Source organism: Fukomys damarensis, unplaced genomic scaffold, assembly GCF_012274545.1.
Source record: "Fukomys damarensis isolate Sample0158 unplaced genomic scaffold, DMR_v1.0_HiC HiC_scaffold_10, whole genome shotgun sequence".
In the NCBI taxonomy this organism is placed as follows: domain Eukaryota; kingdom Metazoa; phylum Chordata; class Mammalia; order Rodentia; family Bathyergidae; genus Fukomys; species Fukomys damarensis.
Genome location: NW_022900922.1, coordinates 38,081,509 through 38,096,456, shown reverse-complemented (window position 1 = coordinate 38,096,456; position 14,948 = coordinate 38,081,509). Strand labels below are relative to the sequence as shown.

Genomic DNA, 14,948 nt, shown 5'->3' with positions numbered 1-14,948 from the left:
TGCCAATCATGGGCTCGCTGTGAGCTCTGTGCCCGATGCCCCTGGCTGGTGTTGGTGGGGCCCTGAGTCTCTTGGCCTCTCCAGGCACCCCCACCCTGATGCAGCACGGAGCAAATGGGGTCCTGCTCCCGTGAGGGGCTCGAAGCCCAGAGCCCACCTGCTGAGTCTTGTCATTCTTTTCATTTTCCCAAAAAACTTGATTTCATTGTTTATACTGTACCTTGCTTTTTCTTTCCTTGCCATATTAAAAGATTAGTTTTGAGGCTCATTCTTTAGAAAAATGTTTTTAAAAAGTCTTTTCAGTTTGATTCCAGGCTCACATTCAATCTCCCTTTCTAATACAAGCAATAAAAGCTGCATATTTCCCTTGAATGTTTAGTTGAATTCTGCATTTTGATGGGAAGTTTTCCATTATTGTTCAGCTCTCAGTTTGTCTAATTCCCTCTGGACTGGTGTGTTATTCAGAAGCCTATTCTAAAATTTCCAAATATAGGCAGGGTTTTGACTTACTGTTATTTCTTGGGACTGGCTTTGTGGCAGAGAGGTGACTGATTCTCTAAAGATGGTAGAGTTCTATATATTTCTGCCACATTAAGCTTGCTTGTAGCACTTTACAAATTTCCTCTCATTTTGATAGATATTTTGCTAGCTTAATCCATCAACCCTGACAAAAGTGTGTTAAAAACCTATCAGTGTAGCTCCCACCTGGAGCCACCCTTGCTCCAGCATCTAGAAGGTAGCATGGGCCCTGATCCACCGTGGGAAGGAGAACCATTCCTTCTCCTCCCTGGAGCTGCCATCGCTCCAGCATCAGGAAGGTAGCCACGTGGGTGCTCCTGAACCCCCATAATTCCCCTTACCTCCCCCACGCACTCTCAGACCTTCTGATTGTGCCAGTCTTTGGACCCACTCTGCAGAGGCAGAGGTGGTCATAAAGGGTATTTTTCTGAGTTCCCAACTTTGAACATCTTTAAAGAAAGGGCATGGGAAACCTGTAGTAGAACTGTGTGTTCAACTGTTCAGAAGGTAGGGGAACTCAATCTGGGCCTCGCAGCCAGAGGTCAGTCTGCATCATGGGGTTCAGCCATTAGCTAACTGAGATCAGGGGTCTTGCATCCTAACTCTGTCTGAGCCATTAAATGGTAAATATACTATATTGAAAAGTTGGTTCACTGCAGACATGTTCTGGACTGCTTCTTGATTTCAATTTAATTCAAATGGTTTAAGGGTGATAGACTAGTGACTACCACAGGTGGTCAGTTTCCAAGTTGTGCTTGATCTTAATGTGTTGCTGATTGTATCAGTTGGGATAAAGGACTGTGGTTGATTTGATGAACTGTTTTCTCTGATGTTATGAAGATGAGAATGTCTGTGGATCATTAGAGACACAGAAGCTAGGGCACAACTGCATCAGGAAGATTTGGGTGATAACCCAGAGAGTAAACCAAGGACAGCCTGACAACAAAAATAAAAATGAGAAAACACTTAAGCAAAACACAAAGACAGACTTCCAGTTCACCAATGGCAAACAGTAGGGCAAATGAGGATGAAAAGGCTGATAGTGAACCACCAGGACACCCTGAACTCAAAGCACAGGAAGTAACAAAACAGATCAATCAGGTTCTAGAAAAATTCAAAACAGAAATAATTTCCCAGATAACCATAAAGATAGTGAGCAAAATGGAAGTAGTGATTCGAGACTCTAGAGCAGAAACTGACAAAAAAAAAAAAAGGAAAAAAAAAAAGATGAGTTCAGGACCATGACAGAAGCCATGAAGGCCCAGCATAAGAAAGAAATGGAAAAAATAAACGCCCAACATAGGAAAGAAATGGAATCCATAAAACAGATTCAAACTGATATCCAGGGGATTAAACACTCCATTGAAAGTGTATGCAACAGAATAAAAGATTGCGAAGATAGACTCTCAGATATATAGAAGATAAGATTGCAGTCAGTGACCATGATAAGAGAGGTCTCTTAAAAACAGTAAGGGATCATGAGAAATTGATCCAACAACTACTAGATGATGCAAAGAAGAATAACATAAGACTGATAGGAATACATGAAGTAGCAGGAGAAAATACAAATGACTTTAAAAAGCTGTTCGCAGAATTAATGACAGAAAACTTCCCAAACAGAGGGGAAGAATTTGACATTCAAATAAGTGAGACATATAGGACCCCCAACTAGCCACAATCAAAAAAAAAAAAAAAATCTACACCTAGACATATAATAATCAAGACCCCAGAAACTCAACAGAAGAACAAAATATTACAAGCAGTAAGAGAAAAGAAACAAATCACATGCAAAGGAAAGCCCATCCGAATCAAAGCAGACTTTTCAACACAAACCCTTACGGCAAGGAGAGCCTGGAATGAGATATTTCAAGTACTAAAAGAGAACAACCTCCAACCTAGACTGATGTATCCTGCAAAACTCTCTTTCAAAATGGATGGGGAAATAAGACATTTCCATGACAAAGAAAACCAGAGAAACTACATGAATACCAAACCAGCACTACAAGCAATTCTAAACAAGATTCTAAAAAAAGAATGAAGGCAACAATGCCATGAGGCCCAACAGAGCAAATCAAATAGGCAAGGCAAGAAACTAAAAGGAGGTGAAAAAGTAAAAAGAGTCAACAAAAGGCCAATAACATGTCAATAATAAGTCAGTACATATCAGTTATAACCAGCAATGTCAATGGCCTCAACTCACCAATCAAGAGAAATAGACTGGCAAAATGGAATAAGAAGCAAAATCTAACAATATGTTGTATACAAGAAACACACCTAGTGCAAAAAGAAGCCCATGGACTGAAAGTGAAAGGATGGAAAACAATTCATGTGACAGGAGCCCAGAAAAAAGCAGGTGTAGCAATCTTATTTGCAGACAAAGCAAATATCAAGCCAAAACTGATTCTAGTATTATTGATGTAGGATGGTACTGCATCATACCTCTGTCAATGTAAAATATCTTGTACCTGCTTTATGATACATAGTAGTGACCATGCTTTATCAGAGATATTTTTAATGATATTACTCTAGAATGTTCTCTTTCCAGATGACGATTAAGATGCTAATAAAAAAAATGGTACCAGGTACCACAACAGCAACAGAACGTTGCTGTTTTCTGGATATTATTCGTTTCTTTGTTTTTTTTGGTTTTCTTTTTAATGCAATGTGCTGAATGTCTATAATTTTGTTCAGATGACTGCAGAACCTGGAAAAGATGTTGCTGCTATTGATGCATAACATGCTACTATTATTGGTCTTTTTATATATATATAAAATTTGAATTTTTGGAAACTTTAATGGTGCTGTCAACTTTGGAAAAAGTTATCCCAATTTACTGTGTTGAGTTGGCACTGTACAGAAATGGACAGCCATATTGGTCTAGAAATGTTAATTAAAAAATTTTTTTTCCATTTGTACAAGGGTAGTACACTGTATTAAATATGTAAGGTCATATCTACATGGGTTTGATTACAGAAACTAATAAAGTATTCTCTAAATAATGAAAAAAAAAGAATAAGACTACAAGAGCAAGAAGCAATTTAAATATGTTAAGGGACCATTTTCATCTTCAGAATTAAGGATTATTTTAATCTTACATCTTTGCCTTTTCTCTTTTACTTTCCCCTTTAGTTTTATTTTAGGATTCCGTATTTTTAATGTTCATACAGAGATTTCTTTAACTGAAATACCGAATAGTTTCTCTGGTGTGAAAAACTATAATAGTACACAGGATCCTAATGAGATAATTAATAATGTGAAATAGGAAGTAAAGGGCTAAAGGTGTAGGGAAAGTGGGAAGGGTGGGGGAAAGGTAATAAGGGAGAGGAAAAAAATATGAGAAATTTAAAAATTGGAAATAAAGTGTTTGTAAATGGGGAGGGGAGGAGAGGGTAAAGGGAGGGCAGGGACAAGGGGAGAAAATGAGAATCAAGACCTATTATGTAAAGGTACAGGATCCCAATAATGAATGTTAACTGTATTGTATACATAGATTGTACCAATAAACTCAATAAAAAGAAAAAAAAACCTATCAGTGTAATTGTGGATTGTGAATCCTAGTACTATTAAAAGTATATGTCTTGAGGTTATATTAAGTATACCTCAGTTTAGAATAATTTTGTCTTCCTAGTGAATTGTTACTTTATTCCTAAGTACAATGTGTCTTCGGGTATCTCATATGACATCAACTCAACAACCTGAGATTTCTTTTCATGAATATTTTCCTGACAGTTTCTTCAGGGGTAGAAGAGAAGTGGCATTTTTGTGCTCTCAGTCACTGTGTCCTTGTTCTCAGAACCCAGAAGTGATATATTTGGAAGCATCATATAGATGAGCTCTCTCCTGGGGCAGAGTGCTGCTCCAGCACCATTAGTGGAGGGGACGATCTTCCCTGGCTGCCTGGTCCCCGGTTAAAGGTCATGGGATGGGATTCCTGTGGCTCCACTTCTGGGCTCTCCACTCTGACCCATGGATCCGGCTTTTTTGAGGGAGCAAGGGCTGCTCTACCGTCTTGGTTACTATAAAGAGACATCTTAAAGGACGTGTCACAGAGCCCCGTACAAAGGATTCAAGGTCAACAGTCAAAAAATCATAATCACATACTGTAACAGCATACCAAAAATATTAATGGTAATTCCTTGTTATCATCAATATTGTTATAATAACAGTATTTACTATTTTTTTAATTATTAAAAAACAAATTCTGGGTTTGAAGAACCAAACAGCAGCCATACCATGGCAGTGGTGGCCAGGTCCCTGGTGTATTTTATCAGATAGGATATTCTCTGATCACTCCTTCTTTCATTCTTTTTAGGTACCTTCTTGAAGAAATGTGGTTACATGCTTTGGTTTCCTGCGGTACTGATTTTGTTGAATGTCTACTGATATGTTTTTCTATCCCACATTTTTCCTATAAATTGTTAAGTAGATCTAAACACTGAGGTTTGAATTTTCGCAAGAGTCTAATGAGGGTACTTCCCTGCTACAGTCTAAGCCTTGTTTCTTATTCTCACATTAACAGGTGGCCCTGACACACCCAACTTGGTCAGTGGGAGGGAGAAGAATCTGTAAGAACAGATGGCCCCTGCCTTCCGTCCAGTAACATTCCCTCCAGTTTATGGGCCTCGAAGTCAACTGCCCTGTCTTAGGGCAAGCCTGAATGCCATGCACTTGCAAACACTCTGGTGTTACGGCCAAACAGAACAAACAAAAACTTCACCTTGTTTCAGTTACAGAGGGCAGATTAAAACCACACCTTAACCCTAGCTCTATCAAAACCATACTAAAATGACAGTACAGGGCATGGTGGTGGTGGTGGTGTGAGTGCAGGCAGTATATTCTCAAAATGTCAGTGACATGACACACACTGTATGTAACACACATATAGTAAATACAGTCGAGTATATTATGTACTTAATATTCATTCCACAAAGAGAAAGGGAATCAGAGAGGAAATAATAGCTACATGAGATTGAAAGCTGAGGAGTAGATGGATGAGTAGAAATGGATTCAGCAGATCTCAAACGGGCAGTACTGAAAACAAAGACGAAAAGTTTAAAGCCCGCACTGTGAAGTCGCTCAAAGGTATAGAGCGCTTTGGACCAGAGGATAGTGTGAGGGTGTGCGAAGCACAGATCGGGGCTGAAGGTCCCCTCTTCCCACATAGCTGGGCAGCTCCCTCCGCAGAAGAGCTTTGCTCTCCAGGGAGGCAGGGGAGGGCCGTGCCCAGTGGGCAGCAGTACTCTGCCGCCAGCCTTCTCCCCCCACCTGTAACCCCGGCGCTGAGACTAGAGAGACAGAGCAGTGACCGGGTGGAGTAACACTGCCACCACTCAAGGGCCCAGGGCACCGCGCTGCTGAGACCCCGTCTGTGCCAGGCTTGCGGTCCCCAGCACCTCTGGGGTGCTACTGCCAAGCGTGAGCACACAGCCCAGTGCAGTAGAAACGCGAGTGAGCGTATGACACATACTCTGACATGTAAGGCAGAATAAAGCAATTCAGAGGCTACGCACAAACAAGAGGTTTCTAATAGAATATTATTCTTCCTAAAGAAGAAATAAATAGGACTCTATAAAAAGGAACATTCAGAGAAGGAAAACCTTTTTATAAAGAGCAATAATTAAAAACTCAATAGAAAAACTGAAAGGTAAATGTAAAAAAACTTCTCAAAAATAGAATAAAGACAGAGATGGAAGAAAAGAAGGAAAAGACTAAAAGGATTTTTAAAAGACTAGAACAAGAGGTCCAAATACTAAGAAAAACAAAACAAAACAAACCAAGGTGACAGGCCATTTAAAGAAATAACTGAAGAACATTTTCCAGAATCCAAAGATACTGGACTCACTACTAGGAGTAAAGGGCACTGCTCAGCACAGCCTAAACTTCCATAGACCAGGGAAAACAAGGCCCTTGAGCACAGGGAGAGGTGGAGGCGCGGAGCAGCAGTGCTGAGTTCCCGAGCTACGCAGGAAAGCAACCTGGAGCCTGAGCCCTGCATCCAGCCATGTCCCTGCAGCCAAGGCCTTAAGAAATCCCCTGCCAGGAAGCTCCTGGACTGGGCTCTGCTGTGGGTGGGAGCAAATGGAGGAAGGGAGGATGGGAGACACAGAGAAGCAGGGGACTCCAGACGGACACCTGTGACAGGGGGTCCCTAGCATGCAGCTGGCCCAGTTAGCACCCCATCCAAACTGCAAGAGGCTGGCAAACCTGGGGATGCTCAGCAGACACTCAGTGAAGGGTCCTTGTGCTGGAAGACAGGAAATAAGGAGCACAACTGGAAGTGCATCCTTGTCTACGGATGGCTCAGCATTGAGCAGCACACACGCAGGCCTCATCTGGACACTGAATACTGGTCCAACCAAAATGAACCAGAAAGGGAAGTGTGTGTGTGTGTGTGTGTGTGTGTGTGTGTGTGTGAACAGGATGGAAAAAATGAATTTTCATGTTCTACTACAGGGAGAATGGTGCCCAGAATACTGGTACCCAAAATGAACCAGAAAGGGAAGTGTGTGTGTGTGTGTGTGTGTGTGTGTGTGTGTGTGAACAGGATGGAAAAAATGAATTTTCATGTTCTACTACAGGGAGAATGGTGCCCCAAACCAAAGAATTGAGAGGTAATAAGATAAACACAAAAAGGAGGGACATGGAGGTGAATCCCTCAGCATTCCATCAGCTAAAGGAACTGCGGTGGACACTTTAGCAGCAGGCAAGCGGCGGGGGGAGGACGATGACAGAGAGACTGTCAACAACCAACTCTTTGAGACCATTTGACCATGTATTTAATGTAAAAATGTGCAAAGGCTGTCTGACGTATCTACTAACATCGTTTCATCAGTGACACTCAACAGCCAAGTCTCCACACCAAGGAGGCAGGGTGGCTGCTGGCTGCAGCTCAGCCAACTCCTTCCCACGGCCAGGAGAGCCAGGCGCAGAGACACACCCTGGGTCAAGGGACATCACCGGGGCTCCGAGTAGCAGAGGGAGACTCAGGAGATGGTTGGCTGAAAGTCTGTAAGATCCCAACAGATGTAATAGAAGAATAGAGAAGCCCCAGAAAGAGCCTAGAGGAGCTGGCTTTTGTCCTGAGGCCAGGACACCCTGACAGCCAAGAGCAGCTTTCTCACAAACCCCACTGCAATGCAGGGGAAGAGCCAACACAGCAAGTTTCTCTGAATCCTTAGCACTTGCAACCTGGTCAGATACGATTTTCTTTTTTTATTTTTTGAGACAAAGTCTCATGATGCAGGTTAGGCCAGCCTTGCACCTGCTGTGATCCTCCTGCCTCAGCTTTCCAAGTGCTGGGATTACAGGCGTGCACTACCACACAGCGGCATGACTTTCTAAATGCCAAGTTCAAGGACTATTTCTCAGTTCTCACCATTTTGATCTCTGCACCGTTCAGCCCTGCTGACGGTCTCCTCTTGTAATTTGTGCCCTCCCAATGATCCCATAACCCCATTCTTCCCCTCCCACTTTCATAATGAAACCTTGCAGGGACTGACTTGATGGCTGGGCAGAAGTAGTCTTGGTACTCAGGGCTTGCACCTCACTAAAAAGTTTGTAGGCAGGTAGGGAATGCTTTAATATCTACCTATCTATAAGAGATAACAACCACGTTGACATCAACATTAGTGATAAAAACTAATCAATAGGACACCTGCCATGGCTCAAAGGCTGACGGTGAAGGCCAGGAGTCGCTCCAGCACCTACCTGGCTCCGTTATGTTTCATCTGTGGGGACTCCTGTTGGCTTTCACTGCAATGCCAGACCCATAGCAGTAACCCAAAGTCCCAGGTCCTCTTCACAAGACATTCACTGTCATGCATTTATAATCTTGCCAGATATACAAAGGCTTTCTAGTGATCCATAAAAAAAAACAAAACAAAACAAAAAAAAAACGGGTGCACAGAAATGAGACCAGATCACAGGACTGGTGGCCTCACACGCTGGCGTGAACGGCGTGGGATGGCCATGACAGTGTCTCTAGGTGAGTTATCACATCACATGCCCAGCATGTCCTTGGATTTCAAGATCAGTCCACAAATACATGAGGAAATCTTTACGGAATACTTATCGGGTCAATGTTCAATGGCAAAGTGGACCCTACTTTGTCTACTGCTATGCATAATTATTTTTAGCATATAAAATAAATTTGAGGCCTAACTTCTAATATAAGCATTTTAGTTATTTTGGAAACCTACCCTTGAAGCTAGTTGAAATGTGTACCTTTTCAAAAACACATTATAATAATCTTATGGAACTAATGGCAGAATACCCCAAAGCACACATTCAAAAGAGAAACGCCTCACCCTGTGTCAAAACCAAAATTAAAACACAAGGTTTTTACTTCTTCAAGCACAATAAAGAATAAAGGATGGACAGAGGAAATGAGGGGAAGGACCTTGGTGCCCCGGGGAGACACTGCAAGCCTGGCCCCTCCCTCAACTTTCTTCTAACTGTCGCTGGTCCCTCTGTTTCCTATTAACCACTGAGCCTCTCTTTCCCAATGCAAATAGCTCTCGAAATCCCCTTTCTTCCAAGAAGTCCTCATGACTTGTTGGGACAGGTGTCCTGAGCGCCTTCATTTGGGTATGGGGTTTCCATACCCCATGTCCAACACGGGGCACTCCTTCACACCCATCCTGGGCACTGGCACGCTGCCCATGCTGCCCCAGGGGAGGACAGGAGGAAAGTGCTCCCTGAAGGTGCAGGTCAGGGAGCCAGTACGGCAGCTGCTCCTCTAGCCTGCACCTTGGAGCGGCCACTTGCTTCTTCTGGGCCCGGATCTCCCGTCTGCCAGTCAGGCAAGGGGGCGCCTGCTCACCAAGGCTGCCCTCAGCGTGTGAGGGCTGGATGGAGTTCAGAGGCAGCCCCAGTGCAGCAAGGCTGACACAGCAACAACACAGCGCCTGAGAAACGCCTTCCAACAACGGTGAGACAAATGCAGGACAAACCAGAACGCAAGTATTTATTTTAAATGTTAAAACCAGACACATAAATCATTACACAGTCAATGAGAATATTGAAATAAAGACACTTGGTGGGGAAAAGTCAACTGAATTGTATCTTCCAGCACAGATGGGTGCTCTATTGGCACAATGTCTGTGGGAGTACAGGGTTGCGGTTTCTTCACTTAGATCACAGGCCTGCTAGACACTGGTCAGCATGCTGAGGAGAGACACGCTGCATCCATCTGACGCATCTCTAAAAAGTAATCCTTCACTTCCGTTTACAAAGGGACAGGCGTGCCTCTTACTGGCCCCAAACAATGCCGTGCCCTAAAATGACCAGTATTCATAGTGACATTGAGTGCAACCATGGAGAGGTCTGAGGAGGCTATGGTGGAACCGGCTCCGTCTTCGGGAGCAAAGGGCAGATGGAGGAAGCAGGGTGCTGGGGGTCCCGGCCGGCCCTCAGTAGGGAATCAGGCTGGGCACCGGCCACTCTCCTCCACAAACACAGCTCTGTAAGGCGATGCTTCTGAGGGAAAGGGGTGCAACCCAGCACCCCACACAGCACTGCACAACAGGTGCCACAGGTCCATTGGGCAGGTCATGGGTGCTCAGCTCAGGAAAGGTGAGTGGCAGACGGCAGAGGACAGGGGACTCGAGGACTTCCGGACCACAAAGAATCTACTCCAACGATAGCAGCTTTTTACACAGTCCACAGTTTTCTAAAACCCATAGAATTAGGAAATTTAGGGCTTCTGCAAAGAAAGCTTTTACATGCAGCTGTACAATTTAGGACAAGCTCCAAAGATGTTTAAACACAACTCTCCACATCTCCTATCAATCTCTTCACGTGTCTGGAAACCTGACAGAGAGTGTGCTGAGCGAGGCCCTGGAAAGGCCTTCCTACTGGGCAGCACTGCCCCGAGGCCACCCCGAGGCCCCTCCCAGCACAACTGTGTACCAGGCAACTGAGGAAACATACACTGTAAAATGCATGCTGAACACCGCAGATCCCCTCTGCTTGGGCACTTTCCAGAGGGTCATGGCTGAAATGAAAACATATCCAAACATCTTTCTATGTGGTTAAGCCAGAGGGGTAGAGAGACTGCAGAAGGCACAGGGCCAGTGACCCCCTTGGCCCTGCTGCCGGCCTGCCCTTTCCATATGGCCTCACATCTTCATCAGCGGCGAAGAGGCGGCCTGGAAGCAGGCAAGCTGCAAGTGCATGCTGCTCTTGAACTTGTTCAGCAGCTCTTCCAGGAGCCTGTGGAGGAGACACTGTGTCACAGCTTGGCACCCAGGGCCCGCATGCAGGAGCCGGGTTCCAGCTCTACCTTCCACTTGACATTTCTAAAAGGCGGCTGCAAAAGTCCCTGCCCACAGATTCATAATAACGGAAATAAGTCAATCAAGGGGCTAGGGAAAAGGAATTCATATATTTATGCTTATATTTAAAAACTCCTGCCCTGTCCACCTGCCCTAGATTAACTAGAGTCTCCCCTAAAACAAAGCAATATTTGAATCTATTCTTTTCAAAAATTCAGTCTTAAAAAAGGAAGAACAGCACAATCTGCCCTTTTCGTTGAACAGCTGTGGGACTGCTGACACACACTGCAGCAGCGGGAGCCGCTCAGTCATTCGCTGGGTAGGTTTGGCAGGATGGGGAGCACCGGTCCCCTCCCGCGGACGGGGCCCTTGCTTGAGACCCTCCGTGGGGGTCAAGGGTGGTCGGCCGTTCCTGACTCTCAACACCCCAGCTACTGAGCCACGGCAAAGGTGATAGTGATCACTTTGTTTTATCACACGGAAAGAAATGAACAGGGTCTGGACTGCACTCTGACACAGGCTGAAAGCCAGCAAGACAAGTCAGAAGCAGGACAATGGAAACACGGCCATTGGTGTGGCATCCACTGCCCATGAGAGGTCAGTCAGGGACGGCGCTGGGGTCACACTGCAGGGACAGCTGCCACGCTCCCTTTCTCCAAGGCCACCAGCGCCACGTGATAGCCCCTCCACTGCCAGCCCCAAGGCCGCTCGGAGTCTCCCACCCCATGCGCAGAGGAGGGCCTGGCGCAGGCATACAGGGCACAGGTAAGGCTCCTTGGGCAGAGCTTCCTGAACCGTGAGCAGCAGGATGGAAGCCGTCAGTGCGGTGATGATGAAATGTGAGATTTTATTACGTGTGTGTATAGACTTGCTGCTCTTCAGACTTCATAGAGGAGTAGTGTGCACAACGGAGGGAGTTAAAAAAAAAAATCACGAGTCCTGTGTTTGACTAAGCTGCCTTCATTCCTGCAGCTGAGCAAGGCGAGTAAACATTCTTGTGACATTTCTGTGGCAGTTACTTAAGAGCTCAAAAAGAGCCCATTTCTACATTCTTCTCACCCTACAAGAAAGGCTTCACCTGACACCATCACCGGGAAGACCGGTGGGGCACGGATAACACAGCATTGTGACTGAGCTGCCGGCCAAGCGCTGCACCACTCCCGAGGGCCGCAGCCCTGCCTGGATGGCACCCAGAACTCACTTTTTATCCGCTCCGCTTGAGAGCTGCGGCAGGGCTTCCAAAGCCTGCTTGAAACTGGACCTGGAACAGAACAGCAACAGGTCACCCAGACAGACCCCAGGGCAGGGGATGGAGGGGGCACACGCTTCCCACACGAAGCCGAAGCACAGAGAAACCAGTGCACGCCAGGGGGGCAAGTGGGAGCGCAAAAAAAAAAAGTAAGTGAAAAACGAGAAAAGTAACAGTGCAGCTTTGGCTGTCGGAGGGAGGCGGTCCAGGAGCGGTCGGGCACTGAAGGCGGAAGGGAAAGGCCACAGTCACACTCCTGTCCTCAGGACTGCTCGACTTCAACAGGGCGTTTCAAAACAGACTAGGCGAGAGACACCAGAGCTGCTCAGAGAGCAAGGAACTCAGCGGTGGCGGGGATGCCCTGGTGTGACTGCACTGCCCCAGGGTGCCAAGCTGTCCCCGACAACAGCTCGTGACACCAGGTATGGCCTGTACAGGGCTTAGTCACCGCTGCAGACATGGTGCCGGGAAAGGGCACTACATCTATATCTACTGTGAGTATATCTTCACAAACTTAAAAATTCACTATCGTTTCTTTACGTGAAAAAGTTAAAAGGAATGAATCTGAAGGCCATTATTGTATGGTTAACTTTTGCAAACAGAAAGTAGCAGAAAAACTACTGACCAAATGAAAAGCCTGTCAGGGGTGATGGCTTGATGGTAACTTGCACTGTTCACTAGGGAACAGTTCTGAGCCTTTTATCTCGCATTCTTTTCCGACCAGCTGAGGGGAAGAAATGCAATTACTGTAAGGGTGGTCTTTGACTCTGTATTGTAACTGCACCCACTCTTCTCCATTTTTGAGCAATGTCAAAGTATGGACAGGCGTCCCAGCAACTGGGGAGAGGCCCGGCACAGTCAGAGATTCACACACAACTCCATGGGGCTGGGCAGAGACTGGCTCCTGTGGGTGGGGGCACCTGCCCTCCTGAGGACAGAAGTAACTGCCAGAGTTTGCACCATCATCCTGCTACTTACAAACCTCTTCTCAATCCAAAGAAACTTGATGCCACCATTCTTTACCGGCACTGTGATGATGACAATGAAGATTACATTGCCGGTTATTTGTAGGACACTGATGTTAGAAGATGACTCGGAGCAGTTTGTTCAATGCCCTCAAAACCTGGCCTGGCAGGTGCTGCAGGTCAAGCAGCCTCTGTCTGAAAATCTGAAATCCAACTGCTACATCCTGAAACTTTCTGAGCACCGACATGTGGCCACAGTAGACAATTCCACAGCAAAGGCAAAAGTATTAAAGATACCACAAGAAGTGGTATGGAAGGGAGGAAAAAAGAACTAAGATGTGTCATATACATGTAACAACTCCCCAGGAAGAATGTAATCCTATGTACTGCAAAGATGTAAGAATAAAAACTAAAAATAAATAAAATAGATGACAGAAAAAGTAAAAAAAAAAATCATCTTCAGGCTCTGTGTACATACAGTATATGAAACAAATAAATTTCATGCTTATACGTGGGTCCCATCCCTGAGCTATTTCACTGCACACATGCAAATATTCCAACCCCAACCCTGGCAAAAAATAACGAGGTCCAGCAACCTATAGTTCCAAGCATTTTAAATGAGGGATTACTCAGCCAGTATGACTTTCTTTTCACAGATAGAAACTTCAGATTCTGAGAGGTTAAATTTACGTGAGGAACAGGCACTCACACCAAGCAGCGGTGGAGATGTGGATGGCTTTCTGTCTTCCACATCACACGTGCACAAACACGAAGGCTGGACAAGGGGCGGTGGACAGGGTGGGGCCACCCAGTGGGGGTGGGAAGCAACTTGAGTTAATAAGAAAAACTTAGAAGTCTCCACTGAATCAAGACTGATGGCACAAGCCATGTCCTCAGAGGCAGGAAATGAGTGTGCTTCGTGTCCTCAGATGCCCAATTTGCATATTACTTGGCTTTTCGGGCACATTAACAACAGAGCCTAGGTAATACTGCACACGTGGCACACAATTTTGTATAGGCAAATAATTCTGTTTCACTTCACCTACTGATTTTCAATGGTAGGAAATCCTGACTTTCATTCAAAACAGCTAAAAGTTATGAAATTTCCACTACAAAATTTTGCAGAGAAACCACAAGGCTTCCTCTTACACTGATTATTTACAACTGTTCAAGTTTCCTATGAATAGACTAAGACTCATTCCTTTTCTCTTCTTTTTAAAGAAACATGCAATGCTATGTCATATTATATTTGAAACATATTTGTGAATGAAAACATAAAATTCTATTAAACTACTTTCCTTTACATTGTGCTACAAAGAAGCAGCCTCCATGGTCCTTGACTTACTATAGGCACACACTTAGTTAAAATCATTGACCGAACATAAACTATCACGACACAACCCGCATTCATGAGCATTTACTTTCTTTGGTATCTTTATAGAGTACTGTACTATAGAAAGACATCTTTACTCTTAAAAGCACCGAGCAAGGACAGTGGCATCTTACCTGCTTTCTGGTGTCAGGTAAACAGCCACAGTATCTCTCAAGGCGCAGATTTCAAGTCTCGCCTGGAAAAGAGAAGAGGAAAGATAACAGGACAGCTTGCTCACCGTCCAGTATACACAGCGCCCGAGGGGACCCACGGGATGGGTGTGACACCACCAGGGGTCAACTGGCTATGAGCAGCCTTTCTGAAACAGCCCCAAGCAACCAGCTACAACAAAACCCTCCCCTGATGAAAGGGAACGTGCAGCCCAGCATGGTGTATGCAGGCAGAGAAGGGAGTTGGGAGCCTGCTCTAAAAGGCAACACTCGGTGAGCTACATTCCTGGACAACTGGTAGGGCACCATGTGCTAGGGATGGGGAGGACACCTGGCCTGGCTAACGGAAGGGAGCGGCTGGCTGCTTCCTCCCACCCAGGCCCTTCCCGAGCTCCTCCC

At 45.3% G+C, this 14,948-nt stretch overlaps 1 protein-coding gene across 4 annotated transcripts in view; it reads right to left on the bottom strand.

The window, feature by feature from the left end:
- Positions 1-9,465: 9,465 nt before the first annotated feature.
- Exoc2 (exocyst complex component 2) overlaps positions 9,466-14,948 on the bottom strand; it is a 133,369-nt gene continuing 127,886 nt past the window's right edge. For all 4 annotated transcript variants that reach the window (XM_010622735.3, XM_010622734.3, XM_010622732.3 and 1 more), the window contains 3 exons: positions 14,514-14,575; positions 11,995-12,054; positions 9,466-10,731 (listed from right to left, as the gene is read on the bottom strand). In XM_010622735.3, coding sequence (XP_010621037.1) covers positions 10,638-10,731; positions 11,995-12,054; positions 14,514-14,575 — 216 coding nt within the window. In that variant the 3' untranslated portion in view covers positions 9,466-10,637. The remainder of the gene's footprint in view (positions 10,732-11,994; positions 12,055-14,513; positions 14,576-14,948) is intronic.